Source organism: Armigeres subalbatus, chromosome 2, assembly GCF_024139115.2.
Source record: "Armigeres subalbatus isolate Guangzhou_Male chromosome 2, GZ_Asu_2, whole genome shotgun sequence".
NCBI classification, from domain to species: domain Eukaryota; kingdom Metazoa; phylum Arthropoda; class Insecta; order Diptera; family Culicidae; genus Armigeres; species Armigeres subalbatus.
The window spans coordinates 185,919,838-185,936,729 of record NC_085140.1 but is presented as its reverse complement, the minus strand read 5'-3'; the positions used below and the strand labels follow the sequence as shown (position 1 = coordinate 185,936,729).

The window sequence follows — 16,892 nt, the reverse complement described above, 5'->3', positions numbered from 1 at the left end:
TATGGCCATTCGCAGCACCTACTTCCAACACAGCCTCCCGTATCGGTACACCTGGAGATCACCACTGCAGACAGAATCACAAATCGACCACGTTCTGATTGATGGACGGCACTTCTCCGACATTATCGACGTCAGGACATATCGTGGCGCTAACATCGACTCTGACCACTATCTGGTGATGGTTAAACTGCGTCCAAAACTATCCGTCATCAACAATGTTCGGTACCGACGACCGCCGCGGTACGACCTAGAGCGACTGAAACAACCTGATATCGCCACTGCATACGCGCAGCATCTCGAGGCAGCGTTGCCGGAAGAGGGTGAGCTCGATGGGGCCCCTCTTGAGGACTGCTGGAATACAGTCAAAGCAGCCATTAACGACGCAGCGGAGACGGAACGATTGGTTCGACGAAGAGTGCAGACAAATTCTGGAGGAGAAGGACGCAGCGCGGTGAAAGTCAAGGCAGCGGAGGAGATGACTACGTCAGTTCAGCGGACGATGGAAGCCAACCAGCCCTCACCTTGAGGGAAGTTAAGGATGCCATTCAACAGCTAAAGACCAATAAAGCAGCTGGTAAGGATGGTATCGGAGCTGAGCTCATCAAGAAGGCCCCGGAAAAGCTGGCCACTTGCCTGCACAAACTGATAGTCAGAATCTGGAAAACCGAACAGCTACCGGAGGAGTGGAAGGAAGGGGTTATATGTCCCATCTACAAGAAAGGCGACAAGCTGGAGTGTGAGAACTTTCGAGCGATCACCATCCTTAATGCCGCCTACAAAGTGATATCCCAGATCATCTTCCGTCGTCTGTCACCATTAATGAATGAGTTCGTGGGAAGTTATCAAGCCAGCTTCGCTGACGGCCGCTCGACAACGGACCAGATCTTTACTGTACGGCAAATCCTTCAAAAATGCCGTGAATACCAAGTCCCAACGCACCATCTGTTCGTTGATTTCAAGGCGGCATACGACAGTATAGACCGCGTAGCGCTATGGAAAATTATAGACGAGAACAGCTTCCCTGGGAAGCTTACCAGATTGATCAAAGCGGGCGGAACCGAGCGCGACAGAGCCCGCTTGGGAAGCAGTGTTACGATAGACGGGGATACCTTCGAGGTGGTCGAGGAATTCGTCTACCTCGGATCCTTGCTAACGACTGACAACAACGTTAGTCGTGAAATACGAAGGCGCTACGGGCTCTAGAAGAAACTGCGGTCGAAAAAGATTCGCCACCGCACCAAATGTGTCATGTTATTATTTATTATTATTTATTCAGACTAAGGCCGAAGTGGCCTGTGCGGTATATAAGAGTCTCCTCCATTCGGCTCGGTCCATGGCTACACGTCGCCAACCACGCAGTCTACGGAGGGTCCGCAAGTCATCTTCCACCTGATCGACCCACCTTGCCCGCTGCGCACCTCGCCTTCTTGTGCCCGTCGGATCGTTGTCGAGAACCATTTTCACCGGGTTACTGTCCGACATTCTGGCTACGTGCCCGGCCCATCGCAGTCGTCCGATTTTCGCGGTGTGAACGATGGATGGTTCTCCCAACAGCTGATGCAATTCGTGGTTCATTCGCCTCCTCCACGTACCGTCCGCCATCTGCACCCCACCATAGATGGTACGCAGCACTTTCCTTTCGAAAACTCCAAGTGCGCGTTGGTCCTCCACGAGCATCGTCCAGGTCTCGTGTCCGTAGAGGACTACCGGTCTAATTAGCGTTTTGTAGATTGTCAGTTTGGTACGGCGGCGAACTCTATTCGATCGGAGCGTCTTGCGGAGTCCAAAGTACGTACGATTTCCAGCCACTATGCGTCTCCGAATTTCTCTGCTGGTGTCATTTTCGGCAGTCACCAGTGAGCCCAAGTACACAAATTCTTCTACCACCTCGATTTCGTCACCACCGATGCAAACTCGCGGTGGGTGGCTCACATTGTCTTCTCTTGAACCTCTCCCTATCATGTACTTCGTCTTCGTCTTCGAATGTGTCATGTACAAGACGCTTATAAGACCGGTTGTCCTCTACGGACATGAAACATGGACAATGCTCGAGGAGGACTTGCAAGCACTCGGAGTATTCGAGAGACGGGTGCTTAGGACCATCTTTGGCGGTGTGCAAGAAGACGGTGTGTGGCGGCGAAGAATGAACCATGAGCTCGCCCAGCTCTACGGCGAACCCAGTATCCAGAAGGTAGCTAAAGCCGGAAGGGTACGATGGGCAGAACATGTTGCAAGAATGCCGGACAGCAACCCTGCAAAGATGGTGTTCGCTTCCGATCCGGCAGGTACGAGACGGCGTGGAGCGCAGCGAGCGATATGGGCAGACCAGGTGCAAAACGACTTGGCGAGCGTGGGGCGTATCCGAGGATGGAGAGATGCGGCCTCGAACCGTGTATTGTGGCGTCAAATTGGTGATTCAGTGTTATCTGTTTAGATGTAAACTAAATAAATGAAATGAACGAGAAAACCACATAAGATAGGCCAAAATAGCACTTTAGGGAGATAGATTCAGTTATTTCCATCATTTCATATTTATTTGCATACGAACGTCACTTTCACTGATTTCAGAGCTTTTGACAGGAATTAGACCACGGATGATACCTGCCGTAACCCTATTAATTGAAAGCTTTTTTTATGCCAGTCTTTATTGCATAATATGTTGCTTTTGTGGCAAGCATAATTGATATACAGGGCTCAGGGAGTCGAGAATATATTCCGACCGAAAATATTCTAGGTTGAACCGAGAATCGAACTCGACATTTTCGGATTAGCATTCCTTTGCCTCTGCTTGCAAGGCTAACTGAAGACCCCATACACCAGGGTTTAATGATAAGCTTCGGTAGGGTAAGTAACATATACTGATCGATTATAAGTGTAAAAAGTCTCACACAATCCTTCCCTTAAACATTACAATGTTCGTGAATGGATCCGGAACTGAGGGCCTCAATAGCTCAGTAAACATGGTAGACCAGGTGCAACTAGATCTGATTAGCGTGAGAAGGCGTAAATTACAAAGGTTCTTGAAGTTGTAACCCATTAACGGATGCTCTAATTTAAAGTGTTAGAATGTAGATAAATGGGTGTTATGTCTAATGCGTGCTTCAATTGCTAGCCTCAAACACTACGGCGAGGTTCAATAATACTAATTGCATGTTCACACCCTCTTATTTGATTGCTTAAATATCTGTTCATTTTTAGCTGCGAATTCAATCAAACGGGGTTTGCTAATTCAGTATGACGTCGTTGCAGAATCTAAAAGCCGTCATCACTGGAGGCGCTAGGGGAATTGGCTTCAGCACGGCCAAGGAGCTGCTTAGGAGTGGAGTTTCGGTATTAACTAAAATGCCTAATAAATAATTTAAATAATAAATGGTATATTTCTTAGAAAATTCTTATATTGGATCTCGGAGAAAAAATGGATTCACTGAGGTGGAAGGAACTCAGCGCTTGCAATCCAACTGCAGAAATATTCTACAGTACATGTGACGTAACGAAAAAGCAAGATCTGGAGAATGTTCTGCGAAAAGATGCTGTACAATGGTTAGGTTACATAGACATTCTCATTAATTGCGCTGGAATCATTGACGAAAATGATCCGGCTCGATGCATTGCAACAAATTTGGTAAGATATGCAAACATTCGTTGAAAATTCGTTATACTCATTGACCTTATTTCAGACGGCGTTAATAAACTGTTCCATGATCACTTTAGATTTGATGACTATAGAAAAACAGGGCCATGGCGGTACTATAGTGAATATTGCATCAGTCGCCGGTTTGGAAGGTTTACCAAGTTTTGCAGTTTACTGTGCTTCAAAAAGCGGGGTTATTGGTTTCACCAGATCTATTGGGGTAAACTAATTCTTAAGTTATTTTTTCTCCCATCATTTGTTTTTCTAATTTCCGTTATGTACATAATTTAGATGAACTCAGTCTATGATCTAACGGGAGTCAAAATGGTTGCTATTTGCCCTGGGGCTACGAATACGAACATGATTCAAGAAACATTGACTATGAGTTTTCCTGCATTAACACCCCAGTTGGCGCAACTTCTTCAAAACATTAAATTGCAAGAGTAGGTTTCTTATTTTCATTTTTTAACAACTGCATCCGACACTCAATTCCAAAAGTTTTGTTTTATTATTTTCAGGCCTTCAGCTGTAGCAAAAGCAGTTGTGCAAATCATCGTCGAAGGAAAACCGGGATCAATTTGGATTTCCGCCAATGATGGTATTACGGAAGTGGAAAGTAAACCAAACGCGCATCTTTGAATACTGATACCTGTTTCAAAAAGACAAGTACCGTTTTGACTCAAATCCCGAACAGACTCATATTCCGAACACTCGATACAGAGAGAGTTATTATAAATATTCCGTCATTTTTGTATAAATAAATGATTTTTTACGGCAGGCGTACAGATTAAGAACATAAGAACTGTCCAACAATGAGAAAACTTTGAAATTTTGTATTCTAGTGGATTTAAGGTGGTGTTCGGAAGTTGAAACTTTTTTTATATGCGTGTTCGGCATTTGAGACAAAGTTTGGCAGAATAAAATCATTCGTTATTGATAGTTGCAATCAAGCGCTTACATGAAAGTTCTAACCGATGGAAACAATTCACACTTAATTTATTTTGCCGAGGCCGGCAAAATAAATTACCGAGAATCCAAAAGCCGACTGCTCGGTAAAAAGCTCGGCAAAAGATCAAATTGTCGACTGGTCATAAAATGGACGTAAGCGAGCGTCCACAAATTACGAAACGCTTAGAGGGGAGGGGGGTTGTGCAAAGTGTGACGATCCATACAAAATTTTCAAATGCTTCATACAAAAAGTGTGACATAGGGAGGAGGGGGGTTGAAAATCCACAATTTTTGCGTTACGTAATTAATGGATCTTCCCTAACCGTACAGCTGTCAAAATTTACTGAGTCGTTCGGTAGTTCGGTTCCGAATGACTCGGTATTGTGTTTTACCGAGATTCAGTAATATAATGTTTTTGATATCCATATTTACAATGAAATAAAAAATAAAAACAATAACCATTAATGTAAATTTCCTTGCCCTGAAAATAAGGTCTGTACCTACAGGATCACGTAAAACTGAATGAATAAAATTACAAATTACAAATTACCAATATGAATTTACTTATAGGCATTTATTGGGTCTTATTTTATTATAAAACTATCAATCAATGTTGTATTGATTGTCTTTGCTGGAGGTCACTTTTTTCTCTGTTTTATTTTATTCACAACATGGGAAGACAAAGAATACAACACAAATGGGTACAATAAGCCATTTTATAGAAAGCTCAAATGACAGGAGACCAAATACTAATATTTACATTTTACAAGGAACATTTGCGAAAATGAAATGAAATGATGATGATGATGACGAAATGATGATGGTTTACATGCAAATTTACCAAAACAAAGACCGAGCCGTCCACTCAAAATTTCGATCAGCTGTTCGAATCTGTCTCATAAAATGGCTTATATCGTAGCACGTGAAGATCTGAGGACTTGAGGGAGAACCGATAGAATCGATTTTCACAAATCCGACTACACACAAAAAAAAATCGTTGGTAGAATTAAGAGAATCGTTAGTAAAATTGAGAAAATGCGTTAGTGATTTTCAGTAGAAAGTATAACACTGTCTAATTAACAATCATAAAACTTTTGATTCAGAAATGTCGAAATTGTTATTATTTTGACTAACACCACTCTCAAATTTAAAACAATGTTTTCAAAATAAAAGTTGAATTTACTTTTGTTTTGAATAATCTTTTTAGTTAATTTTAAAGGTGTGCTTTCGTTGCTTCCATTTGTTTTATCTACAATAAAAATAAAACTGTTTGATTTCAAATAATGTTTTATTTATTGTTTTCGAAATGATTGAATGTAATTGTTTTTCTCATATATATAAATATGCGGATACTGGACGTGAATTCACGTATATCCTTGAGTTGATGTTATGTATGATCCAATTGCAACCACCGCCACGTCCATTGCTAGTTTAGTCCCGGAGTTCACTTGTGCCCTAACCATTCCACAATTAACTAGTTGGAGTTATCAGTCGAGTTGATGTTGAGGCCATTCCACAGAAACCGGTCGATTGGGGATGTTGGTGGTCACGACACACATTTGAAGCGTTTGATTTCCGGTGCCCCGATAGACCTTGCACCTCGCCTTGCATAACCCTTTTTTTGTCCAGCAGGATAAAGCGGAGTGGGCCCAATTGGCAGTTCCACCTCACGTCTCCTGCCCACGATGTCTTCCTTGTAGGTAACCGTTCGGACGGCAAGGGGCGGCATCTTCGTAGGTTATCTGGTTGCTCGTATTTCATCTGATAGATAGCCGTTTTCGGCGCTCGCGGGTGACGTTTCTGAAATAATTTATTGTAATGATTTTAAATTTACTATTAAATGCAATTTCTTACCAGTATAATATACAAAGTAAACTGTCGCCTATTAGCGCATCGTATTAATCGGTGACTTCCTTGAATTTGGCCTCAACTGATTCCCACGTCGTCGTCCATAAAACTGCTCCGGATTCACCCAACTTCTCATCAGCACAATACGGTTGCTTGGTTTTGCGGAAGCAACCCGTTTCACGTCCAATACTGTGACACCTTTTTTGCAATGGTTGTGGATTGTTGTAAATACATGCGGGGTCGGTTTTTTTCGACCAAGATAATGGTTATTTGAAACTTTAAACTGACGCCGAAGGAAAACACCGCATTTACGGAATCGAGCCGGGCCCAAGTTGAATTTATCGGCTCTGAAATAAAACCGCGTTTTTCATAACTGTCACTGACAGATAGAGTCGGCTGCCAGCTCATCATTATTTTTTCTGTAAGTGTTGCCAAAAATGTCGAAGTTTTTAGAGCATTCCGCGGTACAGATGGACAAATCTTTTGGATCTTTACACCCCTCCATTTTTCCGGCAGATCAGGCACACACTTTTTGTTCAAAGATCTGCTTTGCAAAAAATCCTCGATCTCTTGATTTTTACAGCGTTTAAAACGGCAGCAAGTTTGTTTCTCCACTATTCATATCGAATGGAATTAATTCTTTAATTGAAACTGAAACGAAAAAACCATATACATTAATATTTCGAATCAAAAAACAGTAAAATTAAATTGGATTACTTACACGAATAGGTAATATTAAATTGCAACAATGAAAACTTGTGTCCGTTTATTTTTCTATCAAACACGCGTGTGTTTCTTATTTTTGACACAAGGGATTTACCGAGATTCGGATCAATTCAGATTACCGATGACTGTGGCAAACTTGTTTGCCGGAATTCAGTAATCAAGTTGAAAGTTTTATTTTCCACCGAAATTTCAGTAAAAATATGCTTTACCGACCACGTTCGTCATTTTATATTACCGAGAATAATTCTGGCGATTAAGTGTGTTGATCTATAAAAATATTTTGTTTTATGTGCCTTAAAGACGTCCGAAGTGAAAAATGTGCTGAAGTGTTCGGAATATGTATAATTCGTGCTGAAAAATCATCTTTTTGCAACTAGTTGCACAAGCTACTATAATATGGTTAATAAATCGCAGATTTATAGCGTGCGACAATAAAATCAACTGTGCGTTATTGTCCTGCTAGAAGATCGGTGTCCGTTTATTTATTTATTTATTAACAGACTAAGGCTGGAGTGGCCTGTGCAGTACACAAAAGTCTTCTCCATTCAGCTCGGTCCATGGCTGCACCTCGTCAACCACGCAGTCTGCGGAGGGCCCGTAAATCGTCCTCCACCTAATCGATCCACCTTGCCCGCTGTGCACCTCGTTTGCTTGTTCCTATCCGACATTCTGGCTACGTGCATGGCCCACCAGGGTCTTCCGATTTTCACGGTGTGAACGATGGATTGTTCTCCCAACAGCTAATGCAACTCGTGGTTCATTCGCTTCCTCCACGTACTGTCCGCCATCTGCACCCCACCATATATGGTAGGCAGTACTTTCCTTTCGAAAACTCTCAGTGTGGGTTGGTCCTCTACGAGCATCGTCCAGGTCTCGTGTCGGAAGAGAACTACCGGTCTAATAAGCATTTTGTAGATGTCAGTTTGGTACGTCGGTGAACTCTATTCGATCGGAGTCCAAAGTACGTACGATTTCCTGCCATGATGCGTCTCCGAATTTCTCCCCTGGTGTCGTTATCGGAGGTCACCAGTGAGCCCAAGTACTGGAATTCTTCAACCACTTCGTTTACGTCACCAGCAATACAAACCAGAGATGCATCTGAACACGGGAACGCGTTTTCGTGTTCAAAACATTCTGTTCAAACGTTCACAGCACACTGTTCAAGATCACTGACCTAACTTAGCAACTTGTATCCTAGGAAAACAAATTCAAGCGACGGCATGCTACATCGTTTTTGCTTAGTAAGGAAACACGAGAGCATCTAATGGATAGAAATCAAGCATGTTTGTATATTTTTGCATATTTTCAAATCTAAGGCTTCCTTCATCCTCTCAAAGTTACGTGCCAAAATATCAATGTAGTCGTCGAAACCAAATAACTGGACGGGCTTCGTGAAAATCGTACCACTCGTGTCAATTCCTGCCAATTACTCCCTCCAAAGCGATGTTGAATAGCAGACACGAAAGACGATCACCTTGCCGTAACCCTCTGCGCGTTTCGAAGGGACTCGAGAATGCCCCTGAAACTCGAACTACGCACATCATTCGATCCATCGTCGCCTTGATCAACCGTATCAGTTTATCCGGAAATCCATTTTCGTGCATTAGCTGCCATAGCTGGTCCCGATCGATTGTATCATATGCGGCTTTGAAATCGATAGATAGATGATGTGTGGGCACGTTGTATTCGCGGCATTTCTGCAATACCAGACGTACGGCGAACACCTGATCTGTGGTAGAACATTCACCCATAAATCCCGCCTGGTACTGCCCCACGAACTCTCTTGAGATTGGTGTTAGTCGGCGGCATACAATTTGGGAGAATACCTTGTAGGCGGCGTTCAGCAATGTGATTGCGCGGTAGTTGCTACAATCCAGCTTATCGCCCTTTTTGTAAATGGGACACACGACACCTTCCATCCACTCCTGCGGCAGAATCTCATCCTCCCAAATCTTGGTAATGACCCAGTGCAGCGCACTAGCCAATGCCTCACCACCGTGTTTAAACAGCTCTCCTGGTAGTTGGTCAACTTCAGGGGTTTTGATGTTTTTCAGCCGGCCGATATCCTCCTGGATTCATTGGAGATTCGGAGCCGGCGAAGTTGTGTGTCCTGCGGGCGTGCTCCCAGGTTCGTTACCATATCGCCACCGTTGTTTGCTACATCGCTATTCAGGTGCTCTTCGTAGTGCTGCCACCACCTTTGGATCACCTCACGCTCGTTTGTAAGATGGTTCCCGTTTATCTTCTTACACATATCGGGCTGTGGCACGTGGCCCTTACGTGAACGGTTTAAATTCTTATAGAACTTTCGTGCGTTTTCAGCGCGATACTGTTGCTCCATCTCTTCACGATCTCGATCTTTCGCTGGCGCTTTTTCCTCCGAAAATCGAGTTTTGTCTGCTCCGCGCCCGTTTGTATCGTGCCTCGTTCGCCCTCGTGCGGTGTTGCAGCAATCTCGCCCATGCTACATTCTTCTAATCTTCTCCTCAACTAACTGCGCACATTCGCCGTCATACCAGTCGTTTATCTGATCAGGAGCCACCGTGCCCAGTGCAGCGGTTGCGGTGCTACCAATGGCGGATCGAATATCTCTGCAGCCATCTACAAGAGACGCTGCGCCTAGCTGCTCTTCCGTTGGAAGTGCCACTTCCAGCTGCTGCGCGTATTCTTTGGCTAGTCCACCGTCTTGTATCCGCCCAATGTTTAGCCGCGGCGGACGACTCCGACGCGTGTTGTACACCTCGAGAATTTTGAGTGCAGACATACTGCAACGAGGTAGTGGTAGGATTCAATATTCGCACTGCGGTAAGTGCGGACGTTCGTGATGTCGGAGAAGAATTTACCGTCGATTAGAACGTGGTTGATTTGGCTTTCCATCACTTGATTAGGTGATTTCCATGTGGCCTTGTGGATATTCTTGCGGAGGAAGTAAGTGCTTCGGACCACAATTCCGCGGGAGATTGCAAAGTTTATGCATCGTTAGCCGTTTGCAAACTATCCGATCCGATGACCGGTCTATACATTTCCTTCCTTCCTACCTGAGCGTTCATGTCACCGATGACGATTTTGACGTCCCGCAGTGGGCATCCATCGTATGTCTGCTCCAGCTGTGCATAGAACGCTTCTTTCTCGTTGTCGGGTCTCCTTTCGTGTGGGCTGTGCACGTTGATGATGCTATAGTTGAAGAATCTGTCTTTTATCCTTAGCTTGCACATCCTTGCGTTGATTGGCTGCCACCCAATCACCCGTTGGCGCATCTTTCCCTGCACTATGAAGCCGGCTCTCAGCTCGTTGGTGGTGCTACAGTTTTGGTAGAAGGTAACCGGTCGATTCCCGCTTTTCCACACTTTCTTTCCTGTCCAGCAGATTTCCTGCAGCGCTACGACGTCGCAGTTGCGGTGATGTAATTGATCGTAGATTATCCTGTCGCAACCTGCGAAGCCTAGCGACTTGCAGTTCCATGTTCCAAGCTTCCATAATATAATCCTGATCCTTTATTCGTCGCTTGGTCGTTGCCGATTGTATCGAGTCGTATTATCTTCTATGTCGTTCGTAATGGTTGTTTTTAAAGGTTGTTTTTATTGGACCTGCGCAAACCTCCTGTCTCGTGGAAGGGCCGTCGTGTCAGGGCTGTTTAGCGTCCCACCTAACACCAGGACTTGGTCTTGTGCGCTTTGATCGGCACACGGTCGCTTTGGCGGAGCCTACTTGCGGATACATGCAGCTTTTTATAGAAGTTTAACAGGGCCCACTGTCAAACCCCACCACATCCTAGGCAGGCACCACAACTCGCAGATGGCCTGGGGAGTAATCGTCAAGCCCTTGGACATAGTCCCTGCTACCCGAGAAGAATAGAAAAGATACATGTAGTCACATGAATGATAAAATTCCGGTAAGCAGCTTAGGCGAACGCAATTCCGTCTACGGTTCTGCGCGAAAAGGTCGTGGGAACGCTTTTTAACTCGTCCCGGAAAAACACAGCTTTTTAAGCTTTTGTTTAACGAAGAATTATCAAGTGATTACTGGACAATGTAAGGAAAGGATTTCAGATGCGCACAAATACATAGATTCAAACAGTCCAATCCATTTTATTATAGCGTTCCCGGTTAAAAATAGATTAGACCGTTTCTAGGGCCTCATACAAAAATTTCTTGGCGAGTCTGGAGTCCGCTGTTAAAACACTGCCGAATCTGAGCCGACAGGTTTACCGAAATTCGTAAATATTTTATAGAAGGTCATCCGGAGTTTTAATGAACCATGGCCAAACAGAGACAATATTATGGCAGTTTCAGGTCAAAATTAGATGCATGGGTAGTAACCAGGTTCTAGTCAAAGTTACATTTACGATAAGGTAGAACACTCCGATGCGATAGGGAATCGTATCTGTCTTTTTCTGTGGTAATGTTGCTGGGCAGTTAGCCTTATATAAACTTCATGGTAGGAGATTTTAGCGCTTGGGCAGTGGAGTGTGGTACCCGTTGCACCAACCGAAGGGGTCAAGTGTTACTAGAGGCATTAGCGATGCTCGACGCAGTGCTAATCAATGATGGTTCTGCTAGCACGTTCTGAAGGACCGGGGTCAAGTCATGGATTGACGTAATGATTGTCAGTCCTGATCTGGTACCAGACTTGGATTGGAGAGTGGATGAGGGTTACACCCATTGGGATCATCTAGCAATTCGCTTTAAGATCCACTATGGCGTGCAACATTCGAAGTCCGGGGATCCCTGTCAGGTCCGTGGGTGGAGGACCTATTACTTCGACAGCGAAGTTTTCACCGTGGCCCTGGGACTGGAAGCCAACACTGAACGTCTAAGCGGGGATGGGTTGGTAGATGTCCTATCACGCGCGTGCAACGCCACCATGTCGAAGAAAGCCCTGCCGAGAAATGGCAGACGGCCCTACCGAGAAATGGCAATGTGGAGTTCCGATATTGCGATCAACCTAGCTCAAGGCTTGATGGAGGATGTAATGTGCTCGCACAGAGGATGAAAGAGCAGACCGCCGCGAAGTGTTTCGAGCTGCGGAACTGGCCTTTAACAAGGCCATCAAGTGCAGCAAGGGAGCGTGTTTCGACAACCTAAGCGAAGGATCTAACGCGAATCCGTGGGGTGACGCCGAGAAGCCGCCGGGTGACCAATCTGTATTATAGACACGACGGGCAAGTTGCTAGAGGTGATCATCAACAACAAGTGAGAACCTATGTAAGTCCCACATAGTGTGTCAGAACATGTGTCAGGAGTAGTGGCAGGGTGTGCTAAAGTGAGAACCAAATAAGGCTCTAATTGGTGTGCCTGGTGGCAAATGGGCGGAGGTCAAGGGAGTTTAGTCGGTATTACCTTCACTGGTCGAGTCCAACATTCCAGTACACTTCCGTGTGGTAGCTTGGCAACTACTAAGCATGTGTGCTGGGTCGTGGGTCAGTGCATTCTCCCTTATAAAAAACACGGACCGACAGATATTTGCTCAGTTCGTCAAGCTGATTCGATCTGTATATAACACTATGGGTCTCTGAGTCTTCTATACAAAGTTCGTTTATGGGATGAAAGGATAGCCTTTCGGTACAACTTTGTTGTACGAGAAAGGCAAAAATGTGTATTGTTAAGTTGTACAGATGCTCCTGATGTACAGGAGACTATACATTTCGCGTAGTGGGTGTTTTAGAGATACTGATTTTTTGAAAATAAGTCTCTTTGGACAAAGACACCGTGAGTATCTCGTAAATCGAGTCAAGTACGAGACTGAAGACGGCCTTAAAGTTGAGGTCGAAAAACGTATCTGTAAAGATTACAACGTGGTGGAGTTAAATGGAATAGTACATAGCTTGTCTTATGATAGGTGATCTTCTGGATATTGTATACATATTAGATTTATTTTGAAATCGGTTACCTAAGTTGAGTGAGCTTATCAAAAGATCCTACGAGTTCATAACACGAATGGAAACTTCATGTAAACTTTCCTCTCTTGGTGCTTTCCTGGTATGATGGCTCCGATTTTTTTTAAATGCTTGTGTTAACACTCAGCTGCTTCTTGAGCCAACATTTCAAGTGGTGCTGGCGAATGAATTATTATATCCCCAAATGGGTAAGCACTTCAGGCTTTGTGCACAAATTACGTAACGCTTGAGGGGAGGGAGGGGGTTGAACGACTGTTACTTATTGTGACTGAGGAGGAGGGGGAGGGGTGATGATTCGTTACGTAAAAAAATAACCAAATAAAAAATAAATAAAACGCGGATATTTGCATTAATACATTGTCGTGTTTAAACCTAACGGAGTATTATTCTCCAGTTGCATAAGCCATCGTGTACATAGCTTATCACGAAACACGGCATCTTCCGTGTTATCTACTCTCTCTATTTAACTGCTTTTGATGCTTTTTCAGCATACGTATGTAATTGGTCCAGCCCGTCGCAGTCTGCCGTGTATTATACAGATGCCAATATTTAATGTTTCATAATTAATCACTTTTTTCCGAAAAAGTGATCGGAATCAAAAATTTGCACCCAACTGGTGATTGCTACATTTTCTAACACTTCTGTATAAGAATCTAACAATTTCGCATATACCCAGTTCTTATACAGGTTTTGATAGGTTCTTGTACAGAATTGTTAGAAATCTAACATTTATGAGTTGTGTTGGATTTAATTTAAATGTCTTCTAGGAAACCAAAGAAAAACGTCGTGGTAGTCGTTAGGCGAAACTATTAAAAACCTTTTTTGTGTGGAACATTTTTACTACGCGCATCTTACCGCTCGGCTGAGGAAGGCCTCAAGCATGTAAACCTGTAAATTTGGGTGAAGAAATGTAAATATGATTTATGTTGCTCGTCCAGTGCTCGGTATTGTGTTGTGTGAACCCATGACATTTAGGTGATAATCATTCCATACGTGCCGACTAAAAATGTGCCTTAACAAGAATGACTTGCATTATTTGCAATGTGCATCTTGTCGCCAGTGCAGTGTTCCAGTACTGCATCGTCATTTGAGAAAGAAACACCGATTTTTATAGAGGTAATCAATATGACTCTAGAAGGAAAAGCGGCCGTTGTCATTGGAGGATCCGGTGGAATTGGAGTGGAAATGTGCAAGCATTTGCTAACCAGTGGACTATCTGTAGGTTAAATAGCTATTTATCCAAGACCATAATCGCTTGAGTAATATTAGCAATATTTTGATTTGTAGAAATTAGCCATCCTGGACATAAATGAACCTGCGAGTGATATAATAGCTAGCATAAAGGTCTGCAATGCTGCATCAGAGGTTATAGCGGCAAAATGTGACATCACGAACAAGTCGAATTTGGAGGACGTGATCCGCAAGCAAGTGCTGGGGAGGTTTGGATACTTCGATTTACTTGTCAACTCGGCAGGAACCGTGGACGAGCGTAATCCAGAGCGGTTAATTGCCATCAATTTGGTGAGTGCCATAATCCAGATTCAAATTGACCAGCGGAAAGCCTTACTTATCTTCCAGATTATTTATTTTTCATATTAGAATTTTATGGATATATTTAAAATATGAATCGATGAAAAACCCATCCCTCCTCCTATATTTTAAAAAATCGTTTGTATTATGTTTAAGTGTCATCTCAACATTCAAATTGGGCGACCCTGAATTAATGTTCATTTGGGTTTAGGGATCATATGGTCTTTATTTACACTGAGTGTACGAGAAAGGTAACAGTATCACTAATTTGCATTCAAAGTGAAAACTCCAAAATCATATTATCGATTTGAAATATTTTCAATGATACACAAGAAGTATGAATAAAGACATAGGATCACATTTAATTGTTAGTTTTAAAATTTATGAAATTTGTGCATTTTTCAGATAGGTGTTATAAACAGCTCGCTGATGGCAATGAGCCTGATGTCCAAGGAGCAATCTGGTGGTAAGGGAGGCATGATTGTGAACATATCTTCCATTGCTGGTTTGGAACCCACGCCTTTCTTGAGTGTGTACTCAGCATCCAAGTTTGGTGTAACCGGTTTCACTCGAAGTCTGTCGGTGAGCATACATACCAAACAAGTCAGTTAATGTGCTGTGTTTAATGTAAATCGTTTTCAAATTCAGGGTAAACTATTCTACAGCCGAACTGGGGTGAAATGCATAACTATTTGCCCAGGAATAACGGATAGCACTTTGTTGTCTAAATTCTTTGAAGGAGAAGATCTGCTGTTTCCTTGGATGAGTACAATAGGTCCGGAAGTGAAAAAGTGTCCATCGCAGAGGTTAGTTCAGACTTATAACTAGAATTCTTTCAGACAATATCGGATTAATTTTTCTTCGACCTTACAGTGCAAGTGCCGTTGGTGAATGTCTCGTTAAAGCCGTTCTCGATGGAGAAAATGGTGCAGTGTGGGTTGTTAACGATGGCATGGCCTATAAATTGGAAATTTCAGCTAATAAATTTATACCATGTATAGAGTAGACCATTCCCGTCAAACATAATATCCATGTTTGCATAATCCATCATGATACCATATAGTCGCATTTGAAAAGAAATAAATTTGGCTCAACTCACCCGTTTCTTTTTGTTGAACTTTCACGATTGAAAAAAAATACAAAAGTAGGACACGACACAATTTGCTATTGAGTAGTTCGGTTAGAAGTAGTATTATGATGGTAAGTTTAATCCCTGAAACGATTAATTCACTTTTAATTTAGTTACAAATTTTCAGAAAATTTGTAGGTAAAATTCCAAAAATAAAAAAAAAGGTTGTTTCTTCTATACTAATAAAAATCCACACATTTTTATTTAAAAAAATCTAACGAAAAAAAACAAATAAATTTCATGTATGCATTAATAACCAGCAGCTATAGGAGAATCCACATAAAGGTTATTAGTTAATAAGGGTTATGTGTGTTTCCACATACATGCTATGCGAATTCACATAGCCGTTATGTGGGAAATGCTATAGTCAAAATTTATGTGTGCCAAACATAATGGATATAATTGGATTTTTGTCAGTAGCGGTGTTGGTGACTTTGTCGTACATAAGAAAAGGCAAACAATATATAAAAGAAGTCAATAATAAATCTGATTGATGAATAGGTCCAATTATTTACTTTACTCATACTAATATCCAATTCCCCCGTAGAGTGCTACTTGTAGGGGTACCATGGCGTAGTTGGGTACAAGTTTGCACTATATGCCGATGGTAATAAGTTTGATTCCGCCCCTCCGCCAAACCCTTGTTAGTCACCGGATGTGCGTGGCTTTTTTTTATTTATTTACAATGTTTCAGCTTGGAAGTCTATACTGGTTTCTGTCAATTAGCTGGAGAAACTCATGAACCCGAGCAGGAGCGACATCAGAAACAGGTATGAACTAGCCTTGCATAAGAAAATACTAAAAAAGGTATACCGAGGCAAGTTGAAACGGAAGCTGCAATTTGGATCAAAAACGCACCTTCTGACTGCCATTCCTGGAAGATTTCATCTACTAACAGCAATCCCTGCCATTGTTAATTTATCGCCCTTTGCAAAAGACAAACCATTTTTTGACGTGCCAATGAAACAGGTATCAAAATGATATTTGGAAGAATTTTTTCATCAAATTTACACAAATCATTGAAAGGGCACAATGCTTATAGAAAATCGATTGATTTTTGTTTTTTGGTCGTTTGAAATTGCTCCGTATTTTCAACTCATCAGGGCAAAAATAAATGCGTGGTGCGGGACAAGTTGAAACAACGATTCAAAACTTCACCCTCGCAATAAAAAGACAGATTTTTT

The 16,892-nt window shown here is 42.8% G+C and overlaps 1 protein-coding gene across 1 annotated transcript; it reads left to right on the top strand.

The window, feature by feature from the left end:
- The first annotated feature begins 2,811 nt into the window (after positions 1-2,811).
- Positions 2,812-15,677, top strand: LOC134209428 (uncharacterized). The gene is given in 12 exon segments (XM_062685416.1): positions 2,812-2,844; positions 3,250-3,330; positions 3,386-3,622; positions 3,678-3,851; positions 3,923-4,074; positions 4,150-4,297; positions 13,177-13,237; positions 14,110-14,267; positions 14,337-14,570; positions 14,985-15,161; positions 15,228-15,385; positions 15,453-15,677. Coding segments are annotated over 12 exon segments (1,731 nt in total). The 5' UTR covers positions 2,812-2,826; the 3' UTR covers positions 15,586-15,677.
- The last annotated feature ends 1,215 nt before the right edge of the window (positions 15,678-16,892 follow it).